The 19692-nt window shown below is 44.0% G+C and overlaps 1 protein-coding gene across 6 annotated transcripts in view; it reads left to right on the top strand.

Moving 5' to 3' along the window:
- The first annotated feature begins 646 nt into the window (after positions 1-646).
- Positions 647-19692, top strand: part of ZSWIM8 (zinc finger SWIM-type containing 8) — a 137059-nt gene continuing 118013 nt past the window's right edge. For 5 of the 6 annotated variants that reach the window (XM_040320444.1, XM_040320442.1, XM_040320443.1 and 2 more), the window contains exon 1: positions 724-2013. In XM_040320444.1, the coding sequence (XP_040176378.1) occupies positions 1836-2013 (178 nt within the window). In that variant the 5' untranslated portion in view covers positions 724-1835. The other variant, XM_040320440.1, reaches the window with a different exon arrangement.

Here is a 19692-nt window from a genome sequence, read left to right as displayed (position 1 = left end):
AATTTTTAACCTTAGATTCATGCTCATTTTGTCAAGGGGAATCGGGTAGTTTTTTTTAAATCTAAGCAGTACTTACCGTTTTAGAGATAGATCTTCTCCGCCGCTTCCGGGTATGGGCTGCGGGACTGGGCGTTCCTATTTGATTGACAGTCTTCTGACAGGCGCATACATCGCGTCACTATTTTCTGAAAGTAGCCGAACGTCGGTGCGCAGGCGCCGTATAGAGCCGCACAGACGTTCGGCTTCTTTCGGCTACTATTGACGCGATGTATGCGACCGTCGGAAGCCTGTCAATCAAATGGGAACGCCCAGTACCGAAGACCATACCCGGAAGCGGCAAAGAAGAACGCTCTCTTAAACGGTAAGTACTGCTTAGATTTAAAAAAAAAACTACCCGATTCCCCTTGGCAAAATGAGCATTAATCTAAGGTTAAAAATATTTTTTCGGGTGAAATGTAGAATAAAACTGATGAATAAATGTACAGACATGCGAGTACATTTCATAGAGCCCTGCATGTTGCAGAGTGTTCATGGCAAACATTTTCTATTTAGAAACACAGATGCAGGCTCCGGGTCCTCCTCGTACCATAGAACAGCAAAGTCACTATAGAGCGGCGCTTCCCGTCCTCATCCACCGCACACTCAGCCCCCTCTGTGGTGAAGAACGCCGGAAGGCGGAGAGCGGAAGCGGAGATCAGCTGATCGAGCTGTCCCCAGGTAGAGCCGGGGAGAGAAAGCCAAGGCAGGCGGGGGAGGGCTGGCCATAGGACGGATGGAGACTCTGACCCGGAGTGCAGTCTGACGAGGCGCCCCGCATAGGGAACAGGAGGAGGCCAGAGGACTCGGCGTACCCGGCCCGGCCACACGGGGGCATTGTGTCCAGTGGGAAGAGCAGCAGCAGGGGGGGGCTTTTGTTTAGTGAGAAGCAGCTGACAGATTCCCTGAGGGAGGCCTGGGCTCGCCGTGTGTCACCTCGTCTGGGGTGCTGCTGCTGCAGCCTCCTGTGTGCCCAGCCAGGCAAAGGAAACAAAAGAAGAGGAGAACAAAGAGGGCAAGGGAGGAGGAATCCTCAGGGCTCTGCCATCATCCCTGGCACAGAGTCACCCCCATCCTTTTCTTCTGTGGGCTGGCTGATTGTAGATGCTGGGGGTGCAAACAATAATCTAGAGATCTATGGACACTAGATGTCATCTTATGATTTTATGAAGATCCTTCCCAATTTTCTTTCATTTGACATCCTCGTCCAAGCAGTCCAGATACTTCATAATAACCCCTTTGCATTTTTGTGGGCATTTTATTTTTCCCCTTTAACCCATTATTATATTATATAATCGTTACAATCGGGGGGCTCAGGATTTGGTTGTGTAGATGTTGAACCATGCTGGCCCTTGGGCACACAATCCCAGACTCTAGGAAGGGAAGCCCGTCTTCCTTCCTCGTGTCCCCTCCCAGGTTCTAATAGTCACCCCCCCCCCCCCATTTATTGATGTCTGTTTTGTATTCACTAGAAACTTGAACAAAGTCCCCCCTAAAGGAGCACAGTATATTTTTATGGAAAAGCACAAATGTTATAAAGTGCAGCGGATTTAGTGTGGGGAACTTTCCTTTCTCCGATATCAAATATGCGAGACTGCTACAGAGGAAAGACTATTTTTGCCAGCGATGTAATAAGGTGTAAGATTCTAGTTATTTTTCCATAAGCTAAAATTACTTTTTGGTGTTTTTTTTGCCCGGGACGGCCACGGGTGCCTCTGAAAATCTTTTATCCCTCTGCTCTTCACCTGTTCCCTGTGTAAAGTTCTCAAGGCGCCTCCTGGCTTACACCCTTGGATGTGATGGAACTCATGTTTGCAGAGTGGGAGGACGGGGAAAGGTTTTCCTTTGAAGACTCGGACCGCTTCGAGGAGGACTCGTTATGTTCCTTTATCTCGGAGGCAGAAAGTCTCTGTCAGAATTGGAGAGGATGGCGCAAACAATCCGCAGGTCCCAATTCTCCTACGGTGAAAATGAAAGGTGGGTTCTTTGTTCGCGGCCGCCATGTTGTCTTATTTTGTAGGATGTTCACGGCATGATAGAAACCGTGTGGCTGATTGTAATTGTGTTTTTGTGATTTTATTTATTATAGGTATTTATATAGTGCTGACAATATACAAGGTGTATCTATTAAACGACATTCATTACATAACGCGCCTTTATTTATATGTATTACAAATGTAATGCTCGTCCCCTTCAATATACATCCTATGCATTAAAGGGGTGTTCCTCTGAGTGAGTGAGTGAGTGAGAAACTTATATAGCGCAACAAATGCAAACTTAATCGCCTCAAGGCGCCTAAAAAAAATAAAATAAAATAAAAGCATTAAAAGCCAGCAGCTATATATTGCAGTTGCTGGCTTTTAATAAATGGACACTTACCTGTCCTGGAGTCCAGCGATTTCGGCACCCGCAATGGGTGCTACGCCACCATTGCGGGTCCGGAACCCGGCAGTGTAGCCTTTTGGCTTCACGCTGGGAACTTTACTGCGCATGCGCGAGGCCCCACTCCTATTGGGCTGGGGGAGGAGGGGCGAGCCCTGCGGTGACGTCACGGCTCCGTGGCAGGGACTCCCGGAAGTGGGAAAGGATATCCAGGGTGGATTTGATTTAAATCAAGTCAGTTTAAATCACAAACTAAATTACTAGTAAATAGGCTTAAAGCGGAGCTCCACCCTAAAGTGGAACTCACGCTGATCGGCACCCGCCCCCCCCTCCGGTGTCACATTTGACACCTTTCATGGGGGAGGGGGGTGCAGATACCTGTCTAAAGACAGGTATTTGCACCCACTTCCGGCCACACGCTACGGGCAAAAGACGGGTTTTCCTGTCGCCCGTTGTGTGCTGGGAACACTCGGCTCCCAGCACACAGCGTGTGAGCCAATCGGCGGGCGCAGCGCGACTCGCACATGCGCTGTAGGGAACCGGGCAGTGAAGCCGGAGCGCTTCACTTCCTGGTTCCCTCACTGAGGATGGCGGGGGGAGCAGCAGAGAGACGAGCGATCGCTCATCCTCTGCTACGGACAGCGCTGAACTCCAGGACAGGTAAGTGTCCTAATATTAAAAGTCAGCAGCTGCAGTATTTGTACCTGCTGGCTTTTAATATTTTTTTTATACTGGCACATCCGCTTTAATTTAAAGCAACTTGTTTTGTATCATAATTTTTAAAGAGCAACTGTCATTTACTCCTCTGACCCGCTGTTGACTCGCCGACAGTCCCATTCACTTTAATGGGATGGCTGGTGATGCGACAGTGACACAACAAGGTGAGGGATTTGGTGGCAACAGGTGAGTGGATGCCCGCTAACAGGCGTCGCCATGATGGTTCCGAAATGACAGGTGCTCTTTAAATGTAAGGACTCATTCTTTCTGGTAGTTAGAATCTTTAAAGGATATCTAAAGTCTCGTTTTTTAAAAATAACAAAAACAAACATGTCGTACCACCCTTGTGCAGTTGGTTTTGCACAGAGTGGCCCCGATCCTCTTCTGGAGTCCCTCAGCGGCGCTCCTGGCTCCTCCTCTTTCGAGTGCCCCGTTGGAGAGTCGCTCTCCCTTGAGTCCTGCTGCATCTATTGACACAGACAGCAGGACTTGGCCCTGCCCCCTGGCTTCCACATCATTGAATTTGATTGACAGCAGCGGGACTGCGCTGCTATCAATTTATCAAATCAGGACCCGAGACAGTGTCTGGAGCCGGTGTGCTCGTCCCCGTCGCTGGAAAGTCCGGGTTCAGGTAAGTATTTTCAAACACAATATAGGTTTCCTATTTAGAATAACATGCTGTCAGGTTAGTAAAACGGCAACATCAGAACTGGTTCCATCATACAGTTTGCAGTGCACATAGTTTTTCAAAACAATGGGATAAGGAATATTCCTGAACTTTGTTTTATCTCATGGTTACTGTGAAATTGAGTGAATGCATCAATGCAGTGCATGTTATCTTAGCTTGCAGAGCTTGGATTCATTGAATGAGTATGCATTTTTATCCACCCTGGTTTCTCCTACCCCATCTAATACAACAGCTCTGTGGAGGCACTGACTGTGTTGATGGGGGGAATCAAGGAGCCTGTGGTTGCAGGATGGCAAATTGCATAATCTATGGCCTGCCTTAAAGTGACAGTCAGGGGCTGATGCACTTGGGGACCCTGAGCCCAGTAAATTCCAGTGTATTTCCCCCACGCAGGGAACCCAGGTGCTTGTATAGTGTCTGACAGACATGAATAGCTGTGTAACTGTTCTTAGGTATATGACGGTACTCATGTAAACACTCGTATAACATACGGTTGTATTCTAGTAATACTTTTTTTTTTTCTCTTGGAATATGTCAATACACTATAATTGTTTCCTCTTATACCTGAATACAGCCGCTCACAGACATTCATTTCAGTGGGTGGCTTTATGCAGCACCCGGGCTTCCCTGCTGGAAGAAGAATGCTGGAATTTGTTGTGTGCAAGGGGCCCAAATTGTAAATCCATTATGCTGGAAAGAAAATGACTCCTTTCCCAAATTGGCTGCTAAATGGGGATGGGGGAGGGGTGTCTGCTTTCACTGTAATGACCACCTTTTTATTTTTTTGGCCAGTATCTATCCTATCTATCTCTTATAATACAGTGCTGGGAAAAAGTAATTGCCCCCTCTCATGCTGAATCATGAATGAACTGTGATTAACATCAATTTTTTGGAAAGCAGAGTTAAATTTCACTTGCCACACTCGGGCCTGAAGGTGTCTGACAAAGTGAAGCATGCTAAAAGATCTCAAAAAGCAACACATCATGCCGAGAACTAAAGCAATTCAAGAACAGATGAGAAACAAAGTCATTGACATGTATAAGTCTGGAACGGATTACAAAGCCATTTCTAAGGCTTTCAGATGCCAGTGAACCATGAGGGGAGCGATTATCCACAAATTTGGAAAACTTGGAACAGTGGTGAACCTTCCAAGGAGGGGCCGAACCAACCAAAATGACTCCAAGAGCACAACAGCGACTCATCCAGGAGGTCATAGAAGAACCCAGAACAACATCTAAAGAACTGCAGACCTCACTTGCCTCAGGTAAGATCGGTGTTCATGATTCAACTATAAGAAAGAGACTGGGCAAAAATGGCATCCATGGGAGAGTTGCAAGGCCAAAGACACATTCTGTGGACTGATGAGACAAATATTTAACTTTTTGGAAGGTGTGCATCCCGTTACATCTGGCATAAAACAAATACAGCATTTCAGAAAAAGAACATCATACCAATGGTCAGACATGGTGGTGGTAGCGTGATGGTCTGGGGCTGCTTTGCAACTTCAGGACCTGGAAACCTTGCCATAATTGATGGAACCATGAATTCGGAGCTCTACCAGAAAGTCCTAAAGGAGAAAGTCCAACCATCAGTTTGTGACCTCAAGTGCACTTGGATTATGCAACAGGACAATGATCCAAAACACAACAGCAAGTCCACCTCCAAATGGTTCAAACAAAGCAAAATTTAGGTTTTGGAGTGGCCTAGTCAAAGCCGGGGGTTAAATCCAATTGAGTTGCTGTATTATGACCTTAAACAGGCCGTTCATGCTGGAAAACCCTCCAATGTGGCTGAATAAAAACAATTCTTCAAATAGTGGGCCAAAATGATTCCACAGCAACGTGAAAGACTTATTGGCAGTTATCGCAAAAAGTTTGATTGCAGTTGTTGCTGCCAAGGGTGGCACAACCAGTTATTAGGTTTAGGGGGCAATTACTTTTTCACATAAAGCCAGGCAGGTTTGGACAGCTTTTTTGCTTTAATAAATGAAACCATCATTTAAAAACTGCATTTTGTTTTTATTTGGATTTGTCTTTGCATTATAACATTTGTTTGTTCTGTGTAATTTAAATGTGACAAATGTGCAAAAAAATAAACAATCAGAATGTGGGCAAATACTTTTTCAAAGTGTGTGTGTGTGTGTGTGTTTTTATTTATATATATATATATATCTATATATCTCAATTTTTTTTTTTTTTTTTTTTATTAAAGTGCTTTTTACTTTAAAGATCCATTCACATATTTCCTTTCCGTTCTAGTGTTAACGCGCGTGGTGTTAAGGCAGTCTATCTATTTGAATGGCTGCTGACGCACCAGAACAGACTGATAATTGAACATACACCATTTTTTTATGCAGCACACCACAGGGCATAGTATTGTGTTGTGCATTCTGATGCATGTGCTTTTGAAGCACTAAAGTTTGTTGCCTTTCCATGTGTTGCAGTAGTGTGGATAATGTGTGTAAGGATCTTTACAATTCTAAAGCAGGAAAAGCATCTTGTTTAGGTAGTGCAATATTGGCTTCTGTTATTATATTTTGTATGTGAGCTTTGCTTTAAAGCAGTATTTAAAGGGGGTTGTAAAGATTCCCGTTTTTTCACCTTAATGCATCCTATTCATTAAAGGGTCACTAAAGGAATAACATTTTTTTGCTGAAATGACTGTTTACAGGGTATAGAGACATAAAAGTTAACTGATTCCTTTTAAAAATGATTAAAAATAGATTAAATTCAATCATATAATGGGCCTCTAGTTTCACTTTCGTTTTTAAACTGGTTTCATGTTTCTGTGAAGTAAAGAGACCCACAGAACAAAAACAAACAAATCCAGGGCAGTGTTTTGTTTTTAAAATGAATCTGATTGGTTCTGAAGAGTTTTAGACACACAGTAATGACAGCTTAGGCTGCATTCACACCTAAGCGACAGCCGCATTCGCGTGTAGCGGCAGATTTGCCGCAATTACAAATGTTTCATTTTTTTTTCTAAAGTATTCCCATTGCTGTCTATGGGAAAACGTGCCTGTCGCGTGAAAAAAAGGGTCCGGGACTTTTTTTCAGGCGACAGGCGTTGCGCGTCTATGAGATGTGAACCATCTCCATAGACGGCAATGGGAATTCTCCCCTCTAGCGACAGAAGCGTCCCGCGTCGGGCGTTTTGTCGCTTAGGTGTGAATGGGGTCTTAGACCACTGTGAGAAAGCTCCCAGTACTGTGGTTATAAGGAGCCAGACAAGCAGGAAGTGTGGAGATCACAGCAGAATTACAGCTACTTCAAAGCAAAAACGAACAATAAGGACATGAAACCAGTACTGCAGTAAGGTAAAGGAAGCTATTTAGCTAAAAAAATGTTTTCCTTTAGTGATCCTTTAAGGTAAAAAAACATCCGATGCTTACATCATGAACGTGCTGGCTTATCGGCCCTGTCTTCTTGGCTGTTCTCGGCTCTTTATTGGATGATTGATAGCAGCGCAGCCATTGGCTCCCGCTGCTGTCAATCAAATCAATGACGGGGGGCGAGGCTGAGTGATACACTTGCTGGCTATGGCCACCACTGTATGACACGGGAACGCGCCCGCAAGCTAACCCCCCTTGGGAGAGTGCATCCCAGAAGGGGGTTAGCGCTTGCGGGGAGGAGCCAAGGGGCCCCAAAAGACGAGGAGCAGGGGCCACTCTGTGCAAAACAAACCTGTACAGTTGAGGTAAGTATGACATGTTAGGGTTTTTTTTTTTTTAACAAACCTTTACTAAAAAATCTACAAAAAAACAGAATGCAATGATTTACAAATCTCAGAAACCCACATTTTAATCCCGATTAGAAAATGTATATCAAATGTTTAAACTGAGAAAATGCACCGTTTTAAAAAACAAAAGAAAGTTTTGAATTTGGCAGCAACCCTTAAAAAATTGGGACAGTTTTCCATGTGTGCCACCATGTAGAATCCCCTCTTTTTTATCAACACTCTGTACATGTTTGGGAACTTCGGAAAGCAGTTGCTTGAGTTTTGGGAGAGGAATGTTGTCCCATTCTTGTCTGAAGGATTCTAAGACCCCCTAGCAACACAGGCATCATAATTTACTCAGGAACTTGTTGACCGGCCACAGCATGTAAAGACCTGAGTAATGTTGAATATAGTCGCGAATAAAGGTGTGTAAGCGTATAGAAATTTAAAATTCTCCTTCATTGCCAGTGTTTTAATATACAGGGCTGCAACTAACGATTATTTTCATACTCGATTAGTTGGCCGATTTATTGTTTCGATTAATCGGATAATAACCTTTAAAGTGTGGTGTATAATTTTGTTAATATGTTAAGTTTAAAAAGTCCTGACCCTTTCCACATACACAGCGGCTGAAAAAAACATATATGTGAACGTGTCCCATATGAAACCATGTTAAATGAACTATAGTGTGTTTCTGCAGAAAACGCATAGGTGTGAACAAGACCTAAGGCCCCCTTTCACACCACATGCCCGCTCGGAGCTGCCTGACGATTTTTTAGGCGAATCCGAGCCATCCATTGACTCCTATGGGCAGGCGGATGACAGCAGAGATGTGTCAGCTGACACCCGGCTGCCATCTGATCCACTCAAGAAGGACATATGGCGATACGTCTGCCATCCGGATGATCAGACAGGCTGTCCGTTTTCATTCCATCTCCCCATAGAGATCAGCAAGGCTCTGACAGGTTCCTCCGCGCTCAGTGAGCAGCGACGGGCCTGTCATCCGCCGGCTCAGCGGAGATCACCGGAACGATTCCCCACTGAGCAGATCTGCCCCGTATGAAAGATGTTTAGTAGCAGCATGGTTCCTTTTTTTTATCATCTGTCATAAGGGGGTTAAACAAAAAAAAGTAAAATTAGCCCTTTATAGTACAAACAGAGCAGATAATTGCTACTATAAGGGGCTCATTCATACTGTGAAACAGTGAAAGTAACAATTCTCTGTGCAAAACCATTACAGAACCTAGTAAATAAAAGTCCCTAAATCTATCCTGTCGTTTGTAGACCCTATAACTTTTGCGCAAACCAATCAATATACGCTTATTGGGATTTTTTATATCAAAATATGTAGCAGAATACATATTGGCCTAAATTGATTATATAAAAAATCTTTATATATATATATATATATATATATATATATATATATATATATATATATATATATATATATATATATATATATATATATATATATATATATATATATATATATATATTTATATATAATTTATTTAGCAGAAAGTTCCAATCCCCCCCCCCCCCCCCCCCAAATTGTCAGGTTTTTTTTTGTTCATAGTGCAAAAAATAAAAACTGCAGAGTTGATCAAATAACGCCAAAAGAAAGCTCTATTTGTGGGGGGAAAAAAGGACGCCAATCTTATTTGAGTACACCCCCGCCCCCCCGACTGACAACACTGCTGTCCAAGAGTACCCCCCTGTGCTCCTTCATCCAGAGTGAGGACAGCCCCCACATCTAATTATTGGTAAGCTGTGATATATAAACTTTTTGGTTTTGAGTTTAATGCCTACAGATAAGCTGCAAATATGCCTCCAGGTATGGCTAAATTGTCTCTTGAGACAGAAACAAGTTTCCCCTTGACATATGTTTCCATGGTACAATTGATCTGTCTTGTGATTGGCGGCTCAGCTTTTCCTCCCCTCGGGGCATAGACTTTGCAGTGACAGCTACCTCCGCGTTCCTGTACAGCTGGTAGAGCTAGCTTTAGGGCTGGGAAGTAGAACTCAAAGGAATTCTGTAATCGCTTGTGAAAATAACTCAAGAAAGATGTTTATTTACGTTATTATAAACAAAATAAGAAAAGGCTGCACTTTCCGTGCTTATCTTGCATTAGAATGGATCCACCCCACTTGGCGTGGTGACTCAGCTGGAGGAGAAGGCTATCTATCCTTGGGTGACCTTTCTCCTGGAAGCACCAGAAATTCCTGCACACTGCACTGTGCCTTGTCTTCTGAGCCTTAGAAATACACAGCTTGGGATTTTTCCTCTGATCCACCATTCCTGTCCGTCTCTCTCTTCATTGTGGCGGTGCAACACGGCTGGAGTTGTGTTATGTAAACTCTTATGCCTGCATAAACTCCTTGTAGTCTTTAACCACTTCACCTCCGCAAGGTTTTGCCACCTTCATGACCAGGCCATTTTTTTTGCTTTTCAGAGGTGCGCTACTTTAGCTGGTAACTGTGCGGTCATGCAACACTGTACCCAAATATTTTCCGCACACTGGGATTTGTTATGTAGCTTTTTATTTTTTGAAATCCAAATTTAAAAAGGACAGAAAATTTTGAAAAAATAACTTTTACTTTCTGCTAATAAACATATCCAATTAAAAAAAAATCGAATTTCGTCATACATTTTGGCTAAAACATTCTGCTACACTTTTTTTTAATTTAAAAAAAAATTCCAATAGGTGTAAAATGTTTTATGTGAGTTTTTTTTTTATAGCGCTTACAAACGATGTATATACTAGAATATTTTATTTATTATTATTATTTTATATATAATTATATATATATATAAACAAATGGGACTGCAATATTGACATTGGAAAAGACTTGGGCCCCTTTCACACTGGGGCAGGATGTGCGGTGACGGTATAGCGCCAATATTTTTAGCAGCGCTATACCATCGCAATTGCGGCGGTATTCGGCGCTAGCGGTGTGGTATTACCACAGTGTCCCATTGTTTTCAATGGGAAGGAGCGGTATACACACCGCTCCTTCACCGCTCCAAAGATGCTGCTTGCAGGAGATTTTTTTTTCCCTCCCCCCCAGCGCATCGCCTCAGTCTGAAAGCCCTCTGGCTTTCACATTGAGACTGCTGGGGCAGGATTATTTCAGGTGTTATGCGCTATTTTTAGCGCTAAAACGCCTGAAATACGCCTCATGTGAAAGGGGCCTTGCTGCCACTGATATCCAGTGATGCTAATACAGTTAAAGTTACAGTAAGTAAAAATCATCAGCTATAAATACCGTAGCTGGTGACTTTTGGGCTGCTGTCACTCTGAGGCAGGTTTCAGGTGCTAGAAATTGGCCTTTAACCACTTCTGGACCGCTGAACGCTGATATACGTCGGCTGTTTGAAGAGGGATATCTTAGTTATGGCAGCAGCTAGCTGCCATAACCCAGGTATCCTCTTCTTCAGCAGGTGGTCCGGTTTCCGATAATGGTGGTCGCTGCGGTGGATTCACCGCAAGATCACTTTCATCTGCGGCGGCAGAGGGCCCCCCTCCGCTGCTGGCCGGAGCCGTCGGCAGTGGCTTTGGTGATCGGGTCCTTCTGCTGGCTGGGTATGGAGACGAGTGAGGGGAAGATGGCTCCCACCCGTCTCTATACCATAGGAGGGCGGAAGCTGCGTCAAAACGTCACTTCCGCCCATAGCTCTTAAAGGGCCATTTTTTTTTCCAAATGACAAATTTTTTATTTTATATTCCTTCTTTTAAATATGAGATCTGAGGTCTTTTTGACTCCAGATCTCATATTTAAAGGGGAGGTTCACCCTAAAAACGACTCTAGTATTACAATGGCCCCCCACATTATAATACAATTATGCCTATTGTGTTTTTTTTATGCTGTACATACCTTGGTACAGCTAATTTACCCGTGGCTTCCGGGTTGCGAGTCCCGCGGGAGTGGACGTTCCTAACTTGCTGGTGATTGACGCGATGACCAAAAACGAGCTCCCCCCCCCCCCCCCGTCGCATAAGCTGCGTCACGATTGCCGAAAGGAGCCGAACGGTGGTGCGCAGGGGCAGTATAGCGCAGACTCGCCGTTCGGCTCCTTTCGCCAATCGTGACGCAGCTTACGTGACGGGGGGAGCTCGTTTTTGGTCATCACGTCAATCACCAGCAAGTTAGGAACGCCCACTCCCGCGGGACTCGCAACCCGGAAGCCACGGGTGAATTAGCTGTTCCAAGGTATGTACAGCATAAAAAAAAACATAATAGGCATAATTGTATTGTAATGTGGGGGGCCATTGTAATACTAGAAAGTCGTTTTTAGGGTGAACCTCCCCTTTAAGAGGTCCTGTCAAGAGATGTTTACATTCCTTGTAATAGGAATAAAAGTGACACACATTTTTTTTTTTTTTTTTAAAGACCAGTGTAAAAAATAAAAATAAATGGTAAAATAAGAAAAATATATTATTTTTTTTAATTGCGCCCCATCCTACAAGCTTGCGTGCAGAAACGAACGCATATGTGAGCAGCGCCCACATATGAAAACGGTGTTCAAACCACACATGTGAGGCATCGCCATGATCGGTAGAGTGAGAGCAATAATTCTAGCCCTAGACCTCCTCTTTAACTCAAAACATACAACCTGTAGAATTTTTTTAAACTTTGCCTATAGAGATTTTTAAGGGTTAAAGTTTGTCGCCATTTCACGAGCGGGTGAAATTTTCAAGCGTGACATGTTGGGTATCAATTTACACTGCGTAACTTCATCTTTCACATTTTTTTTTTTACAGAATTTTCAGTCTTTTTTCTCTTATAGCGCAAAAAATAAAAAACCCAACGGTGATTAAAAAACACCAAAAGAAAGCTCTATTTGTGTGAAAAAAAGGACGAAAATTTTATTTGGGTACAATGTTGTATGACTAAGTAATTGTCATTCAAATTGTGAGAGCACCGAAAGCTGAAAATTGGTCTGGTTATTAAGGGGAGTTAAGTACCCAGTGGTCAAGTGGTTAAAGTAGAAATCCTATTATGTTTCGAATGTCTGTTTCACATGTGTGTTGCAGTTTAGGTAAGCTATAGGGACCCATTCTCACCTATGTGTGTACATTACCACGTGTTCTGCAGTGTGAATGGGTACTAAAAGCTGAATGCTACATTCGCCAACAAACAGTCCAACAATAAACTTTTGTTATTCCAGGACAGGGAAACATTGTAAATGCCAGCCGTTGTGGGAGCAAAAGAACCGGAGGGATGGCTCTCTGGAAACCATTTGTTGTTGTTGAAGTTTATTCTGCTTATACTCATTTTGCTTTTATTGATTTTTCAATAATATGCATATGAAATTATTTAATAAAACGTTTGTTTTGTTACATACCTTATTTCAGATCCTGTTACATCAGAGGCGGCATGGGCACTTTGTCACGCTGCCAATGCTAGAGTCAGGAATCTACTGATTATTGCTGCTGGGATTGACAACTTCGTATGGATAGCCGCCTCCGCTGAGCTTGTACACTGCAATGACAGGTTATTGGCGGCTGCAGCTATTCTTTCCTGATTGCATAGCCAGCAATTACATATGGTGTTTGCGACTGGACACAGCAGGCTATTTGTACATAGCTGTCAGTCCCAACAGCAGGAATCGGTGGATTCATGGCAAAATGCCCATGCAAATGGTACATAAGTCTCTGTGCTTCTCTTTGCAATACATGCAGATTGTGGCTTGTGATAGGGCCCAGCAGGGTGCTGCAGGGGTAGGCAACCTTTCAGAGGTTGGGATCTACCTGGACAACATGGAGGAAAGCAAAGATCCCCTGGGGGGTTTTGATACTAGGTGCCCTTATAAAAAAAAAAAAATCAAAGGCAGTGTTCTGTACCCCCCAACACAGTGCCCTCTGCCCCCTTTACATCACCCTCCCCACTGTAGTGTCCACTACTCCCCGTCCCCTACAGTATAACCCCCCCCCCCTCAAAAAAAAGTGTTCTCTGCCCCCATTCACATGCCCCCCCCCCAATAGCAGTGTCTTTTTTTGCCCCCCCACAAAGTGTCCTGTGCCCCTCAGCCCTCTGAAAGCAGTATCCTCTGCCTCCCCATCCCCAAAGTAGTGTCCTCTGTCCATTTCTCATTACAATCCCCCCCCTTCGCTGTAGTATTCTTTGTCCCCCCTCCAACAGTGTCTCCCCTGTCCCCTTCACACCACCCCCCCCCCCCCCACATACACACAGTGCTGTGTAGGTAGCACTTCCTACCTGGCAGAGTGGGTACAGCGGAGATCAGGAGGCGGTATAATGCTAGGTGGGAGCTTCCGGAGTTAAACATTTCATGGCAACCAATCACTGAGGCAGCCGCCCCAACCCCACCCTCCATTCAGCACTATGATGCATCCCGCTCGGCAGTGAACGAGAGCGCTGGAGGGAGGCAGAGCCGTGGTCATGATCCACCTGTTGGCTTCCCACGGTCGACCAGCCGATCGCAATCAATGGCTTGCCAACCCCTGCTATACAGTTTCCTTAAATAAAAAAATAAAAAACATAAGCTACAGTATTTCTCATATGTGACGCTGAGCCTCCATGATTTAAAGAAAAATACAGCGAATGCATATAGTGGGCCAGGATGATAAAGCTGGGGAGAAAAGATCTAGATGATCCTTGATGTCCTCAAGACAGGAAATTAGATGGCTCTGTCTGATTTGCTGCAACTTCCAATGCACACTGTGAGAAGCTTATAGTGTGCACTAAAATCGGAGTGGATTTAGTACAGGAGAGACGGGAGGTAAGGCAGGATTTTAGCTGTAAATGAGACTTGAAAGCTGTCCTAAAACACTTTCATTGTGAGTGCATTCAGGAAAATGTACATTTATGGAAAGGATCTGTTTTTTTACATTTGCAGATTCTGAATGTCAATTAACAAACAATATTATTTGTGGTAATCTTTCAGTAGTCTACATTCAGTGAAGAATAGTCACAATAAAGGCTAAACCCGAGAGTTTGTAGCAGAATGACTGACTATAGCAAAATCCTCTGCAAGGTCATGGGCAGATTATGAGTCTCTCAGTGCAGTCACCCTTACCACTGACAGCTGCTTCCTTCTCTACCTCCATCTTTTCTTTTCCTCTAATGATGGCTAAACATATAGGATTGACTTAAAACCGCTTAGGGTTTTTTTTAATGACTCTTGTAAGCAAAATGTACTATTAAGGCCATTTCTTAAAGCACACCTACTAACAAAATATTGTATAGTGCTCGTCCTTGCAATTCATTTTACCAAAGATTGCTACGGGGCACCTCAGAAGCCCCAAAATCCACAGGCGTTTCAATTTTCACTAAAGTCCACTTTGAAGAACACCCTCATCTCAACGGGATGTGCAGCATCTTATGGACAGGGGCCCCACATTATATGTGGGGTGCCAATGTGTTTAATACACCTCCAGATTTTAATGGCATCCTGTAGAAGCATTTCACAAATCTTGCCCCACAGATCAGCAACAAGTGATGCATGATATAGTGTTGGCTGTCCTAATCAGATCTGTTCAATGGTAGTAGGACCCCAGAAGAAGAAATTTGGGGCTGCTCTGTGCAAAACCGCTGCACAGAGAAGGTAAGTATAACATGTTTGTTATTTTTATAAAAACAAAACAAAAAAACGAAGGGGCATTGGAGGTGCGAATGCGGTATAGCGGCGCAATACCGTTGTATTTACCGCAATATTCGGTCACTAGCGGTGCGATTTTAACCCCCGCTAGCGGCCAAAAAAGGGGTTAATACCGCCGGCAATGCGCCTGTGCAGATTTCAATGGGAAGGAGCGGTATAGGAGCGGTAAACACCCCACTCCTTCACCGCTCCAAAGATGCGGCTAGCAGGACTTTTGGAGCGGTCCTGCTAGCGCACCGCTTCAGTGTGAAAGCCTTCGGCTTTCACACTGAAGACTGCAGGGCACAATTTTTTCAGGCGGTATAGCAGCGCTATTTTTAGCAGTAAACCGCCAGAAAAACGTGTCCGTGTGAAAGGGGCCTAACTATCTGAGCACTGAAAACATGTTATTGAATTAATTCATATTATCCAAAGAACATAAATACAGGTATTTCAGCTATAAATAAAATGTTGGTATATACTTTGAGCAACCCATAGTTCCAGTAGGATTCTACAAATTATGATGGTAAAAACATAGAAAGCTTGCACCAGTTATTTGTTATGAAGTGTGATGATGGCCGGGCGGTGCTGTAATGTTTATTTCTTATAAATGGGATCAGATTAATAACTTGTGCCAAAAGACATATTTTGCAATGAAAATAAATTTTGCTTTTACCCGAGCAAACCAAAATCGGCCCAGATGCCTTTCATCAATGGAGAGTAAGCGGAGATAAGGAAGGAGACCGCAGAGAATAGGATCAGCTATACAGGTAGTAATATGGTTCAGTATAGGGAGTGATGTCACAGAGGAAGAGTTTGGTCTGACTCACACAGGTTGTACAGAGCAAACATTTCATATGTTGTCAGATTTATTTGGAGGAAGAAATCTATGGGGTAAAGTCTTCAGACAACAAGCTGGAAGTGGGAGTAGGAGGCAGTAGACCGAGTAGGGAATTAAAGGAGTTCGGAAAATGTATGACAGACAAGTATGATTGTTTAGCAGATCAAAAGTTCTTCCCTGAATTTGTGTAAAGCTTGTTTTAGAAGCCATGTAGACCTCTTGAGTATTGTTTTTCCTCCAGCATAGCTCCGCCACATGGGAACACCTCTAACATTTTAGTAGTAGGTGTGATGTTGGTTGTTTGCCATAGGGAGCCTAGGAGGCAAATATTCTCTGATCCAAGCCATGGAAAATGTGAGAATCCAATAAATAGAACAGAGAACTGAAAATTCCACTTGAGTCATTGCATTTATATGTTAAGTGATCAGGCTGGTAAAAGTAAACTATCTTATATTTTTGGGGTTATTATTTACTGCGTACCCTAAAGAAAGTTTCCATGTAACATTTCAGCCCTCACCTGCTTTTTGTATTTCTGTTATGCTATAACATACAGTTTTTATTATTTTAAATTTGCTTGGGAAGTGGGGTTGGGTGTCAGGGAAAAGTTTAAAGCATGGTTAGTGGGGCGTGGTTTAGCTAGGCGGTGGTAAATCAGGGAGTGGTTGGTACCAGAGCAGTGGGTGGTACCAGAGCAGTGGGCTGTAGTGGCCGAGAAGGGTTAATACCTGGGAAGCTTCCCAGGTTTTAAGTAATCCTGATGATGGCAGTGATTAGAACCAACAAAGAGAACAGAACCAAATACCCTCCTACCAACATAGGGACACGCTCAGTTCTTGGCCTGACTACTTCACACGTGTGGCTCTTTTTTTACTAGTGTATAGGCCAGTGGTTCTCAACCTGGGGGTCGGGACCCCCTCGGGGGTCGAATGATGATTTGCCAGGGGTCACCAAATCATTGGCCGTTCCTGAAGCCTGCACCGCTCTCCCAGGACTTTTGCAGACACCCAGCAGGGTTGTCCCTGGAGCCTGTGGCCGCCCATTCAGTTGAAAGCTTGGCTGGGGGGCAGAGACTAGAGGTCAGCTGACTGGTGAAGAATGTGATGTGGGAGTGTTTGGAGGAGACCCTATCTTTTGATTTCAGCATAGGTGTCACTGCTACGAGACACCACAAAGCCAGAGACACAGTGAGAAACATTACCTGTGATTATAGTTACCATTAAAAGTCCCCTCTACAGTTCTCAGATCAGCAGATGACCTTGATCAAGAGCCCCCAAGTTGGCTGATCGGAACTCTCCCCAGCACTGCCACTCATCCCATTCCCCCCCCCCCACCCCACCACCAAGAAGTAAGAGAAGGAATAAAAATAGAGAATACATAGAAAGGGAGATGAAAAGTGGGGGAGGAACAAAGAAAAAGGGAGATGAAGAAGGATGGGGGAAACAAAACAAATTAGGATAGAGAGAGAGAGATAAAAAGGGAAAGAAAGGAGAACAAAGAGAAAGAGTGGTACACCCTAAGGCACACACAGTCGGACAAAACCGATGAGAATGGACCGAGGTTCAGTTTCATCGGTCCAAACCGACCGTGTATATAGCCCAATCGGTCCAAAATTTTAAAACATGCTTCAAAATCGAAACGATGGCCCGCTGCCCGATCAGTCCAAACCGATGGTTAGTACAGAAAGCATCGGTTCAAAGCCCGCACATGCTCAGAATCAAGTCGACGCATGCTTGGAAGCATTGAACTTCGTTTTATTCAGCACGTCGTGTGTTTGACGTCACCGCGTTCTGACCCGATCGGTTTTTGGAACGATGGTGTGTACGCACTTTAGACCATCAGGCCACTTCAGCGGTGAACCAATGGAAATGGCCCGTCGGACCATTATCATCGGTTTGGAACGACCGTGTGTACGCGGCCTAAGATGTACCATAAGGGGTTTTAATACTGTACAAGTTAAAGGGTCTCCTGGAGCCCTAAATTTTCATGGGATAGGGACGCAAATCGCTTGTTTTGCCTTGGGTGCTGACAACCCATGCTACAATTTTTTTTTACTGTTAGGGGTCCCCACAATTTGGGAAATGTTATCAAGGGGTCAAGGGACTAGAAAGGTTGTGAACCACTGGTATAGGCGCACTCACAGGTAAATTTTGGGTGGTTGCACCGCTGGGCACTTGGCAAGAATTTCAGGAGCATCAAGATGCTTGGATTGTGTTGAAATCCCAGAACAGTCCCACAGAATCTGGGACAATTAAAAAAAAACACATCCTAGCCCTCTCAGGTTTGCTAAAAAAAAAAAAATGTTCCACATCATAGCAGCATACAAAAATATTAACTTTTTGGTGTGTGTATTTATCTATTTATTGTATATGTATATTTGCATTTGGCAAGAAGCTGCACCAATCCTATCTCAATTCTCAATCGTGATGAAGGGAATAACATGGCTCTGCTTCAGGGTCTCGGGGGGGCCTTGAAGGCTTGGTTATTAAGGGCCTGATAAATTCCCTCTTGTATCAAGACATTGTTCGGCGGAATGTGAAGACAAGAAAATCCAAATCTTTAAAGCTTAATTGCAGGAATTTAACAACTTTGCAAAAAGTGCAGGCACGCTATGAATTAAAGTGATTTGTAAACCAACCCATTCAGTTGAAAATTTAAATGAAAGGTAAAACGTGTGTGTGTGTGTGTGTGTGTGTATAGATGTAAAGAAATTTATTTTTTGAATAGAAGTGATCACATTTCCTCTGTTCTCAGCTACATAAGAGCTGGGAGAGGAGAAGCGACAGCTGTGAATGGTTATGCTGGGGGTGGGGGGGGGGCTCATGTTGGGACAAGTCTGCTAGCTGGACTGCTCCAAAAGTCCTGCTAGCAGCATCTTTGGAGTGGTGTGTTTACCGCTCCTCTACCGCTCATTCCCATTAAAAGCAGTGGGAAACCGCAGCTATACCGCCCGCAATGCGCCTCTGCAGAGACGCATTGCGGACGATATTAACCCTTTTTCGGTCGCTAGCGGGGGCTAAAACCACACCGCTAGCGGCCGAATACCGCCGCAATTCCGACGGTATAACGCCGCTAAAAATGGCAGCGCTATACCACCACCGCACCTTATCCCCCCCAGTGTGAAAGGGGCCTTAGTGAAGTCAGTTTTTAATAGGAAAGCAGAGGGACTGACAGCAACACCAGGGATTTCCCATGAAGGCAGCAATACAAAGAGAACATCGTACAGCAGGCACATATCAGGAGTATGAAGTGTTGGGTTTACATATTCTTTAATTTGTGTCTAAGAGAAATCTAATTACCAGATTTCCTCTGAAAGAAATAATGTGGTTGCTATGTCATCTGATTAGGTGCATGTGCTTTGAGGGTAGGGAAGCACACACAGCAGCTATTCATGCTTTTCTGTGAATGAGCAGCAGAGAAGAAGCCTTTGCATTTTGTGAATGAGTTCACATAATACAAAGGCTTCTGTGAATGGACAGGAGGAGGGGGGGGCTGGGCATAGAAATTCCAGGGACTCTGTTCTTAAAGGAACTAAGACTACAGCGAGCAGCCTCAAAGCTCTGGAAGTTATTTTGTTGGAGCCCAATAAACCTGTCAGATGTGAATAATAAGGATAAGTCTACCAGGCGGCAGGCACCTACATAAGATTAAAATCGCGGTATGCGTGCAGTTTTTACAAAGTAGCTGAATTCCTGTAATTCAGCTTTAACA

Source organism: Rana temporaria, chromosome 8, assembly GCF_905171775.1.
Source record: "Rana temporaria chromosome 8, aRanTem1.1, whole genome shotgun sequence".
Classification (NCBI taxonomy): domain Eukaryota; kingdom Metazoa; phylum Chordata; class Amphibia; order Anura; family Ranidae; genus Rana; species Rana temporaria.
Note: the sequence above shows the minus strand (reverse complement) of the source record. Positions and strands in the feature narration are given on the sequence as shown.